The following is a 16,821-nucleotide window of genomic DNA, read 5'->3' as shown; positions in this document are numbered from 1 at the left end:
GCTAAATACGAGCTTCAAAGCTGAACCGACGTCGGTCAACTTTGACCCACTCCTTGCCGCTCTCCTCGCTTCCATTCACACACCGTCAACCCCAATCAGCAGCATGGGCTCCCTGGACACGCTGCCCGGCGAGGTGCTGCTTTTGGTCTTCGACCAGCTTTCGCTGCTGGAGAGGTAGGCTCTCCCCTCGTGGCTCTGACATCTGACACCACCAAGCGCATGCAGTGCGGCAGTGCGGCAGAGCGACCTTGCTTGACCGCTGTTCCCCCCCTGCCCCGCTCCGCCCCGGTGCAGGCACCGCTCGCTGCCCCTCGTCTGCCAGGCCTTTCTCCAGCTGCTGCATAGCCCGCAGCTGCTGGGGTTCCACCTTGAGAGCACCATATCCAATGGGCAGCCTGAGCCAAGGCTGGTAGAGGTGTCGCTCCAAAACGACGGTCTCGACGACGTCAACTACCTGCCGCGCCTTCGGTCGCTGTGCGAGTGGCTCACGCGGCGCGCAGGGCGGCACATTCGGCGGCTACATCTGGAGCTGGGAGGCCCGGACGCTATTCACACACATGAGGAGCCAGAGGCGCTGGTCTTGCTGGCCGCTTCCCTGACAGCGTGCAACAGCATGACCGAGCTTCACCTGACCGGCCTCAGCATTAGGAGGCTCCCGCTTGGCCCGTGGCTGGCGCTGGCCAGCCTGCGCCACATCCGCATCCACAGCGGTGGCCACATGTCGATCTCCGGCTCCCTTCGCTCTCTGTCGGCGCTGGAGTCGCTGGAGCTGGAGCCGGAAGAGCGCGAGTTTGGCATCAGGTTCACACCCGAGGCCCGCCTCCCGGTGTCTCTCACTCGCTTGTGCCTTGGTTATAAGCAGGATTTTGACTTCATGCCCGATCAGGTGCGCATGGGCGGCTGTCAGTTTACAGACCTGTTGGAACATGTGCGCCACTTTGGTCGATGCCTATGCAAACACTGGCCGTGTTGCAAGCTGATCCGGGGCGTTTTCCTGCACTGCTTGCAGATTGGAGAGCTTGTCAGACTGCGCCACCTCACCTTGTGCAGCCCAGGGCACATTGCTGAGGGTTATGCACCCCTGGCGAGGCTCACATGCCTGCAGCATCTGGAGTTGGTGCCCGTCCGCTGGTCCGTGCCCGACTGCCTGTCCCGCCTCACCCAGCTGAAATCACTGTCAGTATGCCACGATACGTATGTTGATGAAGAGGACATCGAAGAATTACCGCGGCAGCTGCGGCACCTTACCCAGCTCACTAGGCTGGCGCTAGATATCACGGCCGACACCGCGCTGACGCTGACCGCCCTCAACCAGCTGCACAGCCTGTGCTGCTGTAGAGCCGGCGATGACGTGTCCCTGCATGCTGGCCCCTGGCTGGCCAATTTGCAGCGCCTTGTTGCGCCCAGCGAGCTGGTTGTGGGCAGCCTGGAAGCCTTGGGTGCCGCGCAGCAGCTGGAGCGCTTGGGCGTAACGTATGCTGACACACAGCAGCTGGTCACCATTGTGCGATGGGCGGCCCAGCAGCCTCAGCTGAAGAGGCTGCATCTATGTTCAACAGGCCATTCTTACAGTAGCATTCCTTCATATGATGACGTGGCGCATGTTTTGGAGGCGCAGCGACGCCGCCCCGACCTGATCATTGATCCCAACACTGAGTTTTGCAGCGACGCTTGGAATTGGCTACAAACCCTTGATTGATTTGGCTGCATTTGTTTTAGGTGTAATTCATAAAGTAATTCATGTGCACTTGCCAAGTGGGCCCCAGTGCTGCAGCCGGGCTGGCAGGAGCGTGCTTTGGTTGGCATGCTTATGTCCACAATTAGTTGCCCTTGGTTGATCAGACGGATCAGGACACTGCGACAGGTAGTGGAAAGTTTAGGTGAAGCAGGCAGCCTGCAGCAGGCAGGCTGGCAAAGTCGGCGTGCGACGGCGCCTGCGCCGCGCTCGCCATCACATTGGCGTGCTGGCAGCCTAGCTTGCATGCAAGCATAGTTGGCTGGACTACGCAAGCATAGTTGACTGGATCGCGCCGTGGTAGGGCCCGGTCACTGGTTGGCGCGCCGCCCTGAGGCGCTTTCACAGGTTTGTCGCGCTCCCGTCTTCACCCCGCATTTGTTCTGCACCGGCACGACGCTGGCGGTCTGCTGCTTGATCGCAACTCCCCCGCAGGCTGCACCAAGCGATCGGCCCATGCCGCCTCCGGCTCAGCCCCTGGCTCTTCAGCGCTGCTCAGCATTCCGGGCAGGTGATGCGAGCGGGAGGCTGCTCTCCCGTCGGCGCGGCACCAGCCTGCCGCCTCCCGCCGGCTTTGCCGCCCATCGGCGCCAACGGCGGCAGACAACCCTCGTTGTGCGGGCTGTCTTTGACCTGCCCCTCAACTGGAACCACACAGACTGGCTCAAGGTGAGGCTTCCTGGCTGCATGCATCTGTTGAGACAGACACAATCAAACATGTGTCGGCAGGTCTGCTCAGCTGCTCAACACCCAGCCGAGGCGCCAACAGCTGCGCCCCGGATGCTGCGGGCTGTGCCGCAGGTTCCCCGCGGCCAGGCGCAAGTCACGCTGTACCCCTGGATGGCGGCATTCCAGCGGCAGGAGTGCATGCGCCGCTGGCTGCAGGCCGAGGTGGGGTGGGGGGTGGGGTGGGGGTCGCCACGCGCTGCGTCCATTCTTCCAGCCTGGTTCGCGTGCTGCTCTCTTCTCATGCCCAGCTGGTGACATGCTAACCCCGCCCCTGCCACCTCCCCCACTCCCCTGATGCTGCAGCTGTGCATGAGCGAGGCGCAGGCGCGGTCTGTGCTGTCCCGCTGCCCGGCCCTGGGGGAGCTGGATGTGCGGCTGGCGCGGCGCCGCCTCAGGCAGCTGGACAGGCAGCTGGGCGTGAGCAAGATGGATGCGGCGCTGCTGGTGCTGCGCCGCCCCGCCATGCTCCTGCCCGCCATCAGCGACGTCGTCAGCTATGCGGTGGGACGCACCGGCCCCGCGCTGCCGGGCTGAGCCCTCATGTCAACCAGGGCAGCCAGGGGCGCTCGGCTGCCTGCCTGCCCTGGTCGCTGCCCGCCTGCCCTGGTCGCTGCTGCACCTAGCAGCGCCTGTTTGCGCAGCGCGAATGAATGCATTCCCTCTGCCTGCCTCCTGCCTGCTTGCGTGATGCAAATGGCACTTGCCGGCATGTGCACATACTACCCATGTTTTTCCCTGTTCCGCACACGTACTACCCAATGTTTTCCCCTGTTCCGCACACATACTACCCAGTTTTTTTCCCTGTTCCCACCACTTAGGACGACACCCCTAGCTCGAGCGCCACTGTTTTCCGCCCCCCCTGCTGCCTGGCCCTCTGTACGCTATCCTTGGTTTCCTCTGCCCATGAGGGCCCTGCCCTGTTCCATAAATATGCCGGCACTGCGCACAGCCCTGTACTAGGCTGTATTCGGTATGTATGTAAGTTTTCAGTCATGTGCGGCAGGTGAGCACGCCTGCCCAGCAAGCCCAGGTGTCAGTCGTCGTCCTTGAAAGGGTAGGCCTCTGTGCTGCTGCTCAGCAGCTTGAGCCGTATCTCGTACACGTCGTCGCCCCGCAGCACGTCACGCACAAAGGCGCACTCCACGTCCATGTTGACCTGCGGCGGCGCACGGGCGGCGAGCAGGGGAGGAAGGAAGACAGGGTTGGTGGAGCGGGGGACGAGAAGATAGCCGGGGGGGAGCCGCCGCGGGCTGCGAAATGCAAAACAAGCTCCAGCTCAGCATGCGCGCCGCGCCGATGTGCCAGCTGCTGCCAGCCCCGGCCGCACACCACAGCGAGCCATCCCATGCCACCCACGCCAGCCCGGCCCGGCCCATCCCAGCGCAGCCCGCCGGCGGCCCACCATCTCCAGCGCGCCGCGGATGACGCCGCACAGCAGGTTGGAGTACTTGAGCGCCCCCAGCTGCTCGGGCAGCTCCACAAAGTCGGTCAGCGGGTTGTCCTCCAGGATCTGGCGGGCGGCAGGTGGCAAGGTGGCAGGTGGCAAGGTGGCAGCAGCAGGCCAGATGAAGGACAGGTGGGATGGACGCATGCACATGCTGGCAGCTGTGGAGGTTGCCGGCATTTGGTGCCCGCGACGCCCTCAGCGGGTGATCCGCACGGCGGTGCAGCATGCGCGGGGCTGCCGGCGGCGCGGGCCGCGCGCGCTCACCAGGCTGCACTCGGTGCCCTCGGCGTTCCAGTTTGCCACGGTGGCGGTGGTGTTGAGGAACATCTTGAACCCCACCTTTGCGATCCTGTCTGCCGTTTCCCGGAAGTCGGAGCACCGCTGCGTCTTGCTCTTGGCCAGGTACTCGTCTATCAGGCGCTGCCCTATGCTGAAGCCCCTGCACGGCAGGGCGGAGGACGGGAGAGGGTGGCAGGGGCGTAGGGCAGGTAGGGGTGGCAGGGGCGGGAGGCCACGCGAGCGGCAGCATGCAGCGGGGCGGCAAGCGCCGGCTACTGCTGGAGCCGCTAGCGCCCGCCTGGCTGAGCCATCGGGCGGCAGGGAGCATGCATGGTGCTGCTAGCAAAGAGCGGCGTGCGGCGGCGGCGGCGGCCGCCGCTCACATCTTGTCTAGCTGCGCGTTCACTTCCTCCACATCCTCGTGGTCTGCTATGAGTTGCCGCACCATGCTGCCGTAGGTGAGCGTGAAAATCTCGGCATTCTGCAGGCAGGGCGAAGCGCTCGGTGCTCGGGCTGCCACAGGCCTCGCGGCACCCCCCAGACAACCGTGATCGCAACTCACAATCATCTCCATCGTGGCTGCCCTGCAGGCAGGGCCGCCAGGCCTCCCGGTTTGATCAGAAGGAGCTCAGAGGTGCCTCACACAAGGTATAGCCGTGCGGCAGAGACCATCGATGTGTGGAGGCTGCAGGGGCGGCGGAGTGCCATTGATGATGAGAGAGCTGACAGGAGGAGCGCTGCTGTTGTGGCGGCCGCCCCAACCCGCCCATCGCGCTGCATGCTGCACCGGCCATCAGCGCCTCTTCAATCTCTTTGCATTACATGTCCAACGTAATGAGCAGGCTTCAAAATTGGAATGGGTATGTAGCATGCAAAGGCACTCAGAAGGAGGGAGGCAGCTGGCACTGGATCAGGAGTAACACCGAGGGAGAGGGGCAACACGCGCTCAGGCCTCAAAGTAGCAGGTGGCACGCAGGTCGAAAAAGAGTGCATGCATGGGTTTCATACGTAGGCTTGAGCACTCCGCGCGTGTGTATGCATGCAGGAGGGTGAGCAGCGGGGGTGGGGGCAACAAGGGGCCACACTCTCGAGCGAAGAACAGGGGGCGGGGGAAACGGAGCATGGGAGGGAGGCCAAAGAGGGGCATCGTTCATTGGATGAGAAATCAAGATCAGGTTCAGAAAGGTTAGGGGTGGAACAAAATTACGGTGCTCTGGCAAACAATTCGTTGGTTGAATTGCATCAAGCGGGAGGGCGGGGTAGGTACGTGCCGCACACAGGCGGCACAGTAACTGCAGGGGCTCCCTTCGGGCTACAGGCGCTCACTTGGGGCAGCATTCAGCTGCCCTCGCACACACAGCAAGGAGCGTGGTCCCGCTGCAAACACCAGCTGGCACGCGGCAGCCGGGTGGAGAAGAGGGGACGGGGGGTAGTGCACACACAAAAAAGGGGAGGCCGGGGGCTCGGCCGCGCTCTCTCATCAGTCTCTATATTGCGTGGGGGGGCACGTCGAGGGCCCGGCGCCGCAGCCTGGCCGGCCGGCGTCCGGGGCCCGCTCGCTTCGCTCGCAACAAAGAATGGACGGGGCGGCGCGTGCCGCGGCGCGCCGCCTCACTCGTCCTTGCTCGCGGCGGGCAGCGCGGCCGGCTCCTCCGCCGCCGCCTCGCCGCCGCCGCCCATGACTTGGGAGAAAAGGGAGGAGGCGAGGATGATGACGGCGCCCACCATGCCCGTGGACCCGATGCGCTCGCCCAGCAGCACCCAGGCAAAGGCGGCGCCCAGCACGGGCTCAAGGGTATAGATGATGGCGGCATCCACGCTGGACACGTCTTGCAGCGCAAACACCTCCATCATCAGCGCCAGGTCGGTGGTGAGCAGGCCGCAGTACAGCACCTGCGGTACGGCGGTACGGGGAGCAGGCAGGAGGGAGGCGGCACGTCGGCACGTGGTGCCGCAGGGCAGAGGCGGCAGGCCCGGCGCGAAACCTGGGTGCCGCAGAGTGCCAGGCCTGGCACGCGGCACCGCGGCCCCCAGGGCCGGACCGTGCCCCGGCTGCCTGCTGCCTGCTGCCTGCCGCCGCCGCGAAGCTAAGCGGCGCGCGGCGCCCACCTGCTGCCAGGGGAAGGTGTCCTTGTTGAACAGGCCCTCTGCCAGCACAGGGTTGTGCAGGATGTCGGCCAGCGCCTGGGGGTGCGCCATGCCGGCGGCCACCGCCGAGAAGAGCATGGTGGTGGTCAGCACTGCGGGCGGCGCAGCGGGGGGGAGGGGGGGGCGCAGGCGGGCGGCACGCGCGCGTCAGGCGTGGGGCAAGGGCTGCGCGCCGGCCGCGCAGGGCTGCGCAGCACGGCTGGACACGGGGCGGCGGTTGCAGGAGCGGCGGGCAGCTGCGCGGGCGGCGGCGGGGCTCGCTCACCCACAGACATGAGGCTGAGGTTGGATCCGTTGCCCAGCTGGCGGGCGTGGTGCTCGGTGCGGAACACCTGCACCCCAAACGCCACCGCCGACAAGAAGCTCCAGATGTCGCCCACGCCGGGCGCAGCGCCGCCTTGCTCCAGCAGCCCCACGCCCACCAGCGCCGCAAAGCACGAGGCCCAGGTGACGAGGGACACGCCCTTGCCCGTGACGCCCGCCAGGAAGGGCACCACCAGCACGGTGAAGGTGGAAAGGAAGGAGGCGCGGGAGGCGTCGGTGGTCAGCAGGCCCGCCGACTGGGTGATGTAGCCCGCCGCCGTCCACACGCCCAGCTCGATGCCGGCACTCATGATGCGCCTGTCCTGCGACGCGGCCTGCAGGCGGGGCGACGAGGCGGGGGCGGCAGGCGGCGCGGCGAGAGGGTGAGGGTGAGCATGGCGGGGGCAGGCGGCGGGCAGCGGGCGGGCAGGTGGGGAGGCGCCCGCTAGCCAGCCGGGGGCCGCGCAGCGCCACGCCGGCCAGCCGGTGGCCGTGGAAGCAGGCCGGGCATGAAGGTCAACTGAGGCGCAGAGGCGGCGGGTGCGTCAACAGCGCAGGCGCCTGGGGCAGCGCGGCGCACCTTCATGAAGGGCGAGAAGGCCAGGGCCGCCACGGCAAACCGCAGGAAGGCGAAGCCAAAGGGGTCGAAGCTGGCGCCGACGTCTTTCACCACCACCTGCGGCGGCGAGGCGAGGAGAGGGGGCGGGGGCAGCAGGGCAGGTGCGGCGCAGGTGAGGGCGCAGGGGCCACAGGAGTGCGGCGCCGAGGGCCTGGCGGGGCTGCGGTCCGGCAGTACGCGCAGGCGATACCTCTTCCACCCCCGGCTGACGGCAGGCTAGCTGCCGGGCGGATGTGCAGCTGCCGCCAGCGCAGCGCACGCCGCAAGATGCGCATCCCGCTGCCCGCCGGTGTGTGCTGCCGCCGTGCGGAGCCGTCCACTCACCCAGTTGGTGGCCACCAGCAGGACAAGCAAGTTGAGCATGACGATGCCGCGGGTGCGCTTGCTGACGGGCAGCATGTCAAACAGGCGGCCCAGCAGGCTGGGGCTGGGCGGCGGGTCGGCCGCCTCGTCGGCAACAGGCTCTCCCGTTTCGTCATCGATCGTGTGCTCCACGCACACCATCTTGCCGCACAGCTCCTCGTTGTGGTGCGGGTGGGGCTGCTGGCTGCCGCTGCTCAGCAGCTGCTGCACGTCTTGCGAGCTGCTGAGCATCGGCAGCCGCTCGGGCGGGATGGCGGCCGCCATGTACAGCTGCTCCAGCGCAGCAACGTTTGCTGTGGTAGTGTCGTCAAGGCTTGCGTCGAGGCTGCCGCGGCGAGCCTGGGGCGCTATCCGCAGGAGCGTGCGCCGCCGAGCAGTCTGGGGCGCGGCAGAAGCTGCCAGGCGCGCGCTACCGGGCAGGGCCTGCGCCAGACGGGGTCTGGCAGTGCTGCAGGGCATCATGGAGCTGCCCATGGTGCAAGCGGGGCCTGGGAGCAACAGCCCGCACAATCACGTTTTGTGCTGGAGGCTTGGGCAAGCCTGGGAAAGGTATGAAATGCCTACCAGGTGGGTGCAGGTGCCATGCAAGGCGGGAAGAGGGTTCCCGGCTGTGCGCCGCCGTCACAATCGTCCCCAAACCCTCGCCACGTGGCGATCCTGGCCAGGGATCCTGCATACAACGCCAACAGAACTGCTGTGTGCATGTGCCGATTGCGGTGGCGATCGGGGGCTCTGGCCACAACGCCCGATCGCACAGCCCTTCAGTCATCACCCGTCACCAACTCCAACCCGTCGGCCCTTGAACACCGTCAACCACACACCCAGGCAGCTGCCCTTGCTGGGGCGCATTGCATGCAGCAGGCCGCCATCGCGCTGGCAGGCCGAATGGCGGCGCCCTGGAGGGAGCCGCTCCAGCGGGCGCTCAAGCAGAACGCCGGCTCCCGCGACTCGCGCTACCTCCAGGTGAATGCTCAACTGGCCTGGCACGATTACTGGGCATCGAGCAGGCCGCCGGCGGTGGCCAGAGGTGGATCCCTTGAGAGCAAAACAAGCGCATCGCCCCGCTCGCCCGCATGCCCACCCGCAGCTGGCGACGGTGCGCCCCGACGGCCGCCCCGCCAACCGCACCGTCGTCTACCGCGGCTTCCTGGCCGACACCGAAGTGCTCACCTTTGTCACAGACTCGAGGTGGGAGCGGAGCTGCAGCGCGGGCAGGGGCTGCATGCAGGCAGGGGAGGCCGGGCTCGCTGCCAAGCGCCGCCAAGATGCCCTGTTCCCTGTAGGGCTAGCCAGCCAACCTCCTGAGCCTCGCCATTGCACTCCTCCCTGCCCTCCTCAACTCCTCACCCCGTGGCCTGCAGGAGCCGGAAGATAGAAGAGATTGCGCGCAGCCCGTGGGGGGAGGTGGCCTGGTACTTTCCAGGCACGCGGGAGCAGTTCCGCCTGCTGGGCCGCCTGACTGTGGTGGGCGCCGCCACCGAGGACGCGGCGCTGCAGAAGGTGGGGCGGGAAGGGCACCGGGCGCCGCGGGAGGGAGAGAACGGACACGCAGCAAGCATGCGGGGCGCGTGCCCGCAGCGGGCGCGGCCGGCAGCCGCTGTGGGCGCACATTTATTACGCCAGGCCCCTGGACGCAACCACATGTTTCCTGCTGCTGTGCTGCGCTCTGTGTGTGTGTAGGGGCGGCTGGCGGCGTGGAAGAGCATGTCGGACCCCGGGTGGCAGCAGTTCCTGTGGCCGCAGCCCGGGGAGCCGCGCGGCGGCGATGATAGCATCTTCAGGCCGGGTGCGTTTGATGCGCGGGCTGCTGGGGCTGCCGCATGCTGCTCTGCTGCTGCTGCTGCTGCTGCTAGCAGAGGGAACTTCGCTGAAGGCCAGGCCGCCAGGGCCCAGCAGCAGCCATCGCCAACCCGCCAACCCTCCGTTTGCTGGCCGCCCGCCTGCCTTCACGCAGATCCGCCCACGGCGCAGGACCCTGTCCTGGACACATTCTGCCTGGTGTGCCTGGAGGTGGAGGAGGTGGATCACATCCAGCTCAATGGAAACCTGCGCCACGTGTACCTGCTGCAGCCGGCCGCGGCGGCAGCGGCAGGAGAAGCAGCCGCAGCGGAAGGCGCGGCAGCGGAGTGGGCGGTGCGAAACGTCAACCCGTGACCGGCTGTGCCATGCATATACGCTCTGATTCATTTGATTGGTATTTCTTCACATCTTCCCTCGCACGTCTGTCGGCAACATTCGATCCGCCTGCGCTCTGTGGCGGGCCCCGTCAGCCTCGGCAGCCGACCAGGAAACCCAACAAAGCTGATGTCGGGCGTGCCTTCGCGCCACACCATCGCGTGAAATCGCCCTTCCCGTGCAACAGGAGCACCCAACGCCGGCAGCAGTCTGGTCGATTCCCATCGCAAGCACCAGGTGCACACTGCGGGCCCTCGCTGACTGTGTCCACATTCCCAGAAGCCGAGCAGCCGCCAACAGTGAAACTGGCAACCCCAGCTCACGAGCTGGTCAGTGCAGGTGCCAGCCGTCGCCGTGCCGCCGCCACCAGTGAAAATTCACTTGTTCGCCTGTATTTGACTGAATTTTGCAGGAAAGATGCCGGTCCCAGGGCTGCCTTTCACCGACGAGCAGCTCTTCCCGCTGCAAAACGGCGTGCTGGTGGCGTGGGCGCTGCTGGCGGTCGCCCCACGGGCGCGCTTCACCATGCGTGTTGTTACCGCCACCGCGCTCTTCTTCTCTGCGCTATATGTGGGGCTGATGGCGGACGCTATGGGGAAAGGTAGGCCCCCTGCACAAGCCAGCCGTGCAATCTTGAGCTGGGTGAGGTTTTGCTTACGAACCGCGCCCCCTGACTCCGTCTGGAGTTCCTCCCGCAGGCGATACACCAGACTTTTTCTCATATGCTGGCGTCTCCAAGCTTCTGTCCATGCAGCGTGTGGTGCTCCCCGCTTGGATACACTATGTTGTCTTCGACCTGTGGACTGGCCGCTGGGAGGTGCTGGATGCCGGCCGCCGCGGCGTCCCCCAGGTGAGGCGGTGGCGGCCGCTTCTCATCGCCGCTGATGACGATGCGTGCCGGCCATGCACCCATTTCGGCGCCCTAGGATTCACTCCTGCTTGCTGCATGCAGATCCTGATGGCGGTGCCGCTCTTCTTCACGCTGATGCTGGGCCCTTCCGGCCTCCTGCTCTACCTGGCCGCCATCAGGCCATTTTTCCGCGAGCGCCCTGCTGCCAGCAAGCAGGACTGATCTGGGTGGATGGCTGGGGCTTGGGCAGCGGCTTGCCGCTGGCTCACCTAGAGTCTTCTGGATGGTGGCTTATTCTGATAAGCAAGATGGTCGGAGGGATGCTGTGCATACACAACATGTGTCGTGTTGTGCATTAGAGTTGCCGAGGAGTTTGTGAACAGACCCCCCCACACACACCACTAATCACTCGGGACGCCTGGCCAGCAACCTGGCGGCAGCTGCAGTGTTTGTGGACGGTCACTGAGCCAGCAACTGGTGCATTGTGCGGGATCTCTAGTAGATCCATGTGTAGTCAACCTTTGCACTAGCAATATTGCTGCTTGGGGAAAGCATGTCGCCTTGCTCCACCCCTGTTTTATTGCTTTCTCTGCTTTCGCCCGGTTCCCGTCCCGTTTCGGCGGGGAGTCTATGTTGCAAGCTAGTTCTTGCTTTACCAGACTTTAAGCCCACACAAGCAAAGCGGCCAGGAACTCCGCCGAACGCCGCTCAGCGCGCCCGCGCCCAGTCAGCGGGCATCGGAGCTAGAGGAGCGGAGATGCTCTATCCTCTGCACGGTGATTTCGGCCCCACGAGCTTTCAGCAGCATCCACCGGCAGCAAGCACAGGCTAAAGGGGTTGTGGCCGATCTTGGCCGTGCCAAGGTGAGGGACCTGCTCGCCAGGACCTCGCTGGCTGGCATCTTGGTCCCGCTGTTCTAGCAGCCGAACAGCCGCCCAGCGCCGCGAGCCAGTTCAGGAGCTGGTTGGCGGTGCCGTCGCCACCCTGCCATCGAGCAGAGTGTATTGACGCTGGAGCTGGTTTGATGCTGCAGGAGTCATGCCAATCCCCGGGCTGCCTTTCACTGATGAGCAGCTCTTTCCCTTGCAAAACGCCGCACTTGTGGCGTGGGCCGTGCTGGCGATCGCCCCGCGCCACAAATTGACGCTGCCCATCGTCACTGGCATGACGCTTTTCTACGGCTCGCTTTATGCGGCGCTCATGGTGGCATCAGTGATGGAAGGTAGGCAGCCCCGCCCTGACGCAACCTGCAGTTTGTGCACTGCGGCTAATGAACGCATTGTTCTGGCATTTTCCTCTTGCAGGCGGCCTAACCGACGTCTTCTCTTTTGAGGACGTGGCCCAGCTGCTGAAGCAGAGAAGCATTGTGCTGCCCGTCTGGCTGCACTTTGTCGTCTGCGACCTGTGGGCTGGCCGGTGGGAGGCTCTGGACGGCTGCCGCCGCGGCGTCCCCAAGGCGAGCGCGTGCGCTGTCTCCTCGCCCTTGCCGTTTGATCACCAGCTGTGGTTCTGCATCCGCTTGACAGCCCATGGGTGCATGCAGATCTTGATGACGGTGCCGCTCGCTGTCACGCTGCTCTTTGGTCCCGCGGGACTCGTGCTCTACCTGGCCGCCATCAGGCCCTTCTTCCCCGAACGCAGAGCAGCAGGCAAAGAGGACTGACCTGGGTGGATGGCTGGGGCTCGGGCAGCGGCAGCGGCTCACCTAGAGTCTTCTGGGCGGTGGCTTTGTTCTGCTAAGCAAGATGGTCATGAGGGGATGTTGTGCATAGCCCATGCCCTGCTTTCCCATGCGGCTGTGCCCTGCCACCAGCTCCGCCAGCACATCGTCCTCCAGCCGGTGCACGTCGAAGTCCAATGCCTCGAGCGACGACCTGCTGGCCGCGCTGGAGGCGTTCGACTTTGACGTGCACCAGCTGGAGGACGATGTGCAGGCGGAGCTGGTGGCGGGGCACGGCCATGCGGGTGAGCAGGGCATGTGCTAAACACAACGTGTTGTGTGTCTGCGTTATAGTTTCGAGGAGTTTTTGAACAGAACCCCCCTGCACACAAACAACAGCTGAGATCTATTCACGCACAGTGGGCAGGGTGGCCAGGGTCCAGTGCGGGCTGGCAGCTGCAGGGGCGCCGGCGCCCGCCAGCCTGGCGCAGACCCCTGACTCACGTTGACATAACTCTCCGACATGGCGGCTTCTGCGGCGGATTTGCGCCCATGGCACGTTTCACCACTGTAAATCAGCGGGCAGAGGCATCACCGTGTGCCCCAGGGCCCGCATCGACCACAGTACGACCCTTAACAACGTGCGCCGCTTCCTGCGCTCTGCGTTTGTGCGCAGAGGATCTGCTGGCTCATTCGCAGCCTGCCGCACCGCAGGGAGCAAGGGGCGCAGCTGCCCTGCATCGCTGGCGGCTGGGTGCCCCGCCGCCGCCGGCGCGCCTGCCGACCCCGCCCAATCCCTGTGCACCTGCCGCAGGAAGGATGCCCATCGTCGGCCTGCCCTTCACGGATGCGCAGCTCTTCCAGCTGCAGTACCTCGTCATGCCGGCCTGGGTGTCGCTGTGGGTGGCGCCCCGCTGGAAGCACACCCTGCCCCTGGTCAAAGCCACCGCCACATTCTATCTGACGCTGTGGGTGCTGCTGACCGCTACTGCCATCTGCAAAGGTGAGAGGGGCCGGCGCCAGGCCCTGGAACACTTGCATGCGTAGCTCGGCATTTGGTGCAGCACAGTTCGGGGCCGCAGCAAATTGGCGCTTGTGCATCCTCGCCTCTCCAGCTGCCACTTCGTTTGCGCTCGCGCTGCGTCTGTGCACAAACCGCGCGCTTGCAGGCGGCATCGTGCTCGACTTCTGGACGTACCAGGGCGTGTTCAACCTGCTCACAAAGGAAAACATCGTGCTGCCGGTGTGGTGAGTCGAAGGCAGGCCGTCACGGGGCCGAGACTGCCCCGCTGCCGCCTAGCCGACAGCCAGCAGCAGCCACCCACCATGCATGCCCTGCCGCACCAAAACGCTGCCCCCGCAGGGTGCACACCCTGGTGTTCGACCTGTGGGTGGGACGATCCCAGCTGCTGGACGCCCGTGGCCGTGGCATCCCCTCAGGGGGCAGCACCTTTCTTTCCCGTCAGCCAACGCTGCCCCCGCTGGCTGCGCTTTGGCGCCTTGGCGCTGGGCTGGGCTGCGTGCAAGGGTTTTTTGTGGTGGCTGCTTTGGGTTCGGCAAGCCTGTTGCAAGGGAGGGGCGGGGCCTCCCACCCCCCGGGCGTGTTGCAGCGCATCCTGGCCATCCCGCTGGTGACTACTTTCTACCTGGGCCCAGCTGGCCTCTTCGTCTACCTGCTGGCTGTGCGCCCTTTCTACCCCCTGCTCACGGGCGTCAAGGAGGACTGAGAGGCGACGTCTAAGGCCCGACGGGTGGCGATAGCGACAGCGGCGGGCGAGGATGTGGCGTGGGATGAGGAGGTGGAAACATGTTGAACTTCCCTCGTTTCGCCATGCATGGTTTACACGGCAGGTTGGACAGTGTGTACGTTCAATGGAAGATGAATCGTCGGTATGTCGTGAGAGATGTTTGTTAATATTACTGTTGCTGTGTGTAACGCCCCGCAGCCCGCAAGTGCGGCGGTGCCGATCTCAGCGCCTGGCGGCGACATCAACCGGCGCTTCAGCTCGACGGCAGCGCGCGGCGGCCTCGCCACGCCCGCACCCACCCGCCCAGCACGTCTCTGTCCTGGGAGGCGTCTTGCAGCAGCAGGCTGGCTGCCACCATCATCTGCGCCACACGGGGCGGCCATGCGGGTGGAAAGGCGAGTGGAAGGGAGCCTCGCATGTGAAGGGAAGCACCCCACAAGGAAGGCAGGCAGGCACAGCCAGGGCAAGCAAACATCCACGCCGCGTGGCCGCCCACCTTGTCTGTGCTTCGCAGCGCGGCGTGCAGCCAGGCCTGGCAGGCAAAGTCGCCCTGGGAGTGGCCGCCGGCGGCCGCCAGCGCGCCGGGCTGGGCCTCCAGGTACGCACGGTGCAGCTGCAAGCGCGCCTCCTGGGTGGCGCCCACCGCCTCCACCACCGCCGTGCGCTGCGGCTTGAGCCGGCTGCCGGCGGCGCCCGCCGTCATGTTGGCTGCACGCGGGCGCGGCCGAAGGCGGGTAATCACAGGGCCGCCCAATGCAGGCGGCTTCACACCGTGTACCAGGCTCCGCCGTGCCGCGGCGAGTGCAGCAAAAGGCCAGGCCTTTGAGGGAGCAGCCAGCCGGCAGCAGGCCGCCAACATGCACCCAGGCGCGGCAGGGCACCAGCACGCTGCAGCTTGCCTGTGCACGCTTCGACCAGAGTGTCCAGGGAGGCCATTGTGTGCTCCACATGTGGCTGCAGCTGCGGCAGCACATGCCGGAACACCGGCCCGGGCACCACCTCGCCCTCGCAGCCCGCCAGGCGGTGCCCCCCGGGGGTGAACAGATCCTGCACAGGTGGAAAGCACGGGACGCGGGGGAGGCGCGCATCGTGTCGGTGCCTCTGGGGCTGGGCCGCCAAGGGCAGGCTGGCAGGGCTGCGGCATGCTGTGTGCATGCGGGCCCAGCATGCGCACAGCGCACGCGTCCAGCGAGCGAGTGCAGGAAGGGCAGGAGGCACTCAGAGAGCCGCGGCGGCGGCGGCGGCGGCTACCGAGGCGGCCGGCCACACAATCGGCGGATTCACCCCCACCTGGCGCAGCGCCAGCGCGGCGGATGCCAGCCTGTCGCGCAGCGCGCGCAGCGCCAGCTGCTCCAGCCGCAGCACCGGCGGGTCGGGCAGAAGGTGCCAGGTCAGCGGCATCTGGCGATGGTCCAGGGTGTTGAGCTCCAGATCGGCGGCGACAGCATTCAGGGGGGCCTGGGGGCAGCACAGCAGGGACCGCTGGAGGCGCAGCACAGCAAGGACCCCTGAATGAATGCGTGCACACCGATGCCGTGCGCTCCTGCGCTGCCTGCTGCCATGCCGAAACGGTCGAGCTGGCAAACGGCCAGGTGCAGGCCAAGCCGCAGCACGTCCCCGCTCCTCTGCCGCACCTGCATGTCGCTCTCAATCGTCTCCAGCCAGCCGCCTGTGGCCACGGCGCGGCCCTCCGCGGCCGCCGCCGCCACCTCCACATGCATCCTGCGCGGCGCAGGGCAGGGGGTGAGATCACTTGGCTTGGATCCGAGTGCTCAGAACATGCTGCTGCTCCCCAGAACTGGGCCCCAAGGCAAAACCACGTCCAGCCTGCCCAACCCAGCTAGGCCAAGCCAAAGCCCACCCCTCAGCCCAGGGCCCCCGCTCACCTGCGCAGCAGGCCCAGCGCCGCCTGCATCACGCCGGCCTGGTCGGCCAGCATGCGAGCGCTGCCGTAGTAAGGCAGCACCAGCCAGCCCAGCAGCAGCGCCACCGTGCTGCCAATCACGGTGCTGACGACCTGTGGGGGCAGGGTGGGCGGGTGGCGGCAGCGTCGAGCAAGTGCGAATGCGCGGGGCTCCCCTGGCCAGGCAACATGTGCGGGGCCGTGTGCCCGCCCCCCATGCGCCACTGGTGACGAAACACTGCCAAAAACCAACTCTGACTCTCTTTCTCTCTGTCTCGACGTGCTACCACCCCACTCCACCCTCGCACAGGCACACACAATCACAACACCCCCCCGGCACACACGCCCGGGCGGGGGCCCTGCTGCCCAGGCGCACCTTTCCGGCGTAGACCTTTGGGTCCCCTGCCACGCTGCAGCAGCCAACGTACTGGCACAGGACGACGGCGTTGAAGGTGAAGACGGCCAGGAAGAGGGCATACCTGCAGGGGCGTGGCCGGGTGGGTGTGAGGTGAGTTGATGCGTTGCGTGTGGGTATTACTGTTGGTGGTGGTGGTGTGTATTCACTTGTGCGACAGAGAGACAGGGAGGTGGTGGTGGGCAGGGATGCTGCCAGCACAGCCAGCTGCCCACGCAGCCAGCTGCCCACGCAGCCCGCCGCTGCCGCCTCGGCCGCCTCACCTGAGGCTCTTGTCGGGCGCCAGCAGCCCCGCCAGCCAGCTGAAGGCGGCCACCCAGGCGCAGACCCAGTACGGGTTGTTGGCCAGGTCGCCGTTGAGCATGATGAGGTATCCCAGCGTACCGCCCAGTACCGTCATCGTGGTGCGCAGCACGCCACGGAACAGGCTGGCCTCCACCTGAAACG

At 66.1% G+C, this 16,821-nt stretch overlaps 8 protein-coding genes across 8 annotated transcripts in view; 5 read left to right on the top strand and 3 right to left on the bottom strand.

Moving 5' to 3' along the window:
* Positions 1-103: 103 nt before the first annotated feature.
* Positions 104-2,998, top strand: CHLNCDRAFT_138929 (hypothetical protein; the record flags this gene model as incomplete). Its single annotated transcript, XM_005844563.1, has 6 exons — positions 104-174; positions 295-886; positions 1,106-1,504; positions 2,339-2,404; positions 2,537-2,626; positions 2,768-2,998. 6 exons carry the CDS (start codon positions 104-106, stop codon positions 2,996-2,998), a joined length of 1,449 nt encoding a protein of 482 aa, XP_005844625.1.
* A 499-nt stretch (positions 2,999-3,497) lies between these two features.
* On the bottom strand, positions 3,498-4,764 carry CHLNCDRAFT_138928 (hypothetical protein; the record flags this gene model as incomplete). The annotated part of the gene is made up of 5 exons (XM_005844465.1): positions 3,498-3,620; positions 3,867-3,974; positions 4,176-4,350; positions 4,574-4,671; positions 4,753-4,764. 5 exons carry the CDS (start codon positions 4,762-4,764, stop codon positions 3,498-3,500), a joined length of 516 nt encoding a protein of 171 aa, XP_005844527.1.
* Positions 4,765-4,995: 231 nt separating this feature from the next.
* Positions 4,996-8,097, bottom strand: CHLNCDRAFT_58876 (hypothetical protein; the record flags this gene model as incomplete). The annotated part of the gene is made up of 5 exons (XM_005844464.1): positions 4,996-6,083; positions 6,300-6,430; positions 6,604-6,976; positions 7,222-7,317; positions 7,585-8,097. The coding sequence occupies 5 exons, from the start codon at positions 8,095-8,097 to the stop codon at positions 5,802-5,804; spliced, it is 1,395 nt and encodes a 464-aa protein (XP_005844526.1). The 3' UTR covers positions 4,996-5,801.
* Positions 8,098-8,508: 411 nt separating this feature from the next.
* Positions 8,509-9,868, top strand: CHLNCDRAFT_36836 (hypothetical protein; the record flags this gene model as incomplete). The annotated part of the gene is made up of 5 exons (XM_005844562.1): positions 8,509-8,586; positions 8,711-8,811; positions 8,985-9,123; positions 9,304-9,409; positions 9,578-9,868. The coding sequence occupies 5 exons, from the start codon at positions 8,509-8,511 to the stop codon at positions 9,775-9,777; spliced, it is 624 nt and encodes a 207-aa protein (XP_005844624.1). The 3' UTR covers positions 9,778-9,868.
* Positions 9,869-10,215: 347 nt separating this feature from the next.
* CHLNCDRAFT_138925 (hypothetical protein) lies at positions 10,216-10,870 on the top strand (the record flags this gene model as incomplete). Its single annotated transcript, XM_005844561.1, has 3 exons — positions 10,216-10,399; positions 10,497-10,648; positions 10,751-10,870. The coding sequence occupies 3 exons, from the start codon at positions 10,216-10,218 to the stop codon at positions 10,868-10,870; spliced, it is 456 nt and encodes a 151-aa protein (XP_005844623.1).
* Positions 10,871-11,812: 942 nt separating this feature from the next.
* Positions 11,813-12,311, top strand: CHLNCDRAFT_138924 (hypothetical protein; the record flags this gene model as incomplete). The annotated part of the gene is made up of 2 exons (XM_005844560.1): positions 11,813-11,870; positions 11,953-12,311. The coding sequence occupies 2 exons, from the start codon at positions 11,813-11,815 to the stop codon at positions 12,309-12,311; spliced, it is 417 nt and encodes a 138-aa protein (XP_005844622.1).
* A 112-nt stretch (positions 12,312-12,423) lies between these two features.
* On the top strand, positions 12,424-14,035 carry CHLNCDRAFT_138923 (hypothetical protein; the record flags this gene model as incomplete). The annotated part of the gene is made up of 5 exons (XM_005844559.1): positions 12,424-12,613; positions 13,123-13,311; positions 13,478-13,556; positions 13,672-13,699; positions 13,919-14,035. The coding sequence occupies 5 exons, from the start codon at positions 12,424-12,426 to the stop codon at positions 14,033-14,035; spliced, it is 603 nt and encodes a 200-aa protein (XP_005844621.1).
* A 274-nt stretch (positions 14,036-14,309) lies between these two features.
* CHLNCDRAFT_138922 (hypothetical protein) overlaps positions 14,310-16,821 on the bottom strand; it is a gene marked incomplete at both ends in the record, with an annotated part of 7,890 nt that continues 5,378 nt past the window's right edge. The window contains 8 exons of the mRNA XM_005844463.1: positions 14,310-14,417; positions 14,553-14,764; positions 14,938-15,103; positions 15,347-15,514; positions 15,691-15,778; positions 15,943-16,073; positions 16,336-16,438; positions 16,638-16,813. Of these exons, the coding sequence (XP_005844525.1) occupies positions 14,310-14,417; positions 14,553-14,764; positions 14,938-15,103; positions 15,347-15,514; positions 15,691-15,778; positions 15,943-16,073; positions 16,336-16,438; positions 16,638-16,813 (1,152 nt within the window). The remainder of the gene's footprint in view (positions 14,418-14,552; positions 14,765-14,937; positions 15,104-15,346; positions 15,515-15,690; positions 15,779-15,942; positions 16,074-16,335; positions 16,439-16,637; positions 16,814-16,821) is intronic.

Source organism: Chlorella variabilis (genome assembly GCF_000147415.1).
Source record: "Chlorella variabilis unplaced genomic scaffold CHLNCscaffold_22, whole genome shotgun sequence".
Classification (NCBI taxonomy): Eukaryota; Viridiplantae; Chlorophyta; class Trebouxiophyceae; order Chlorellales; family Chlorellaceae; genus Chlorella; species Chlorella variabilis.
This window is presented reverse-complemented; position numbering and strand designations above follow the sequence as displayed.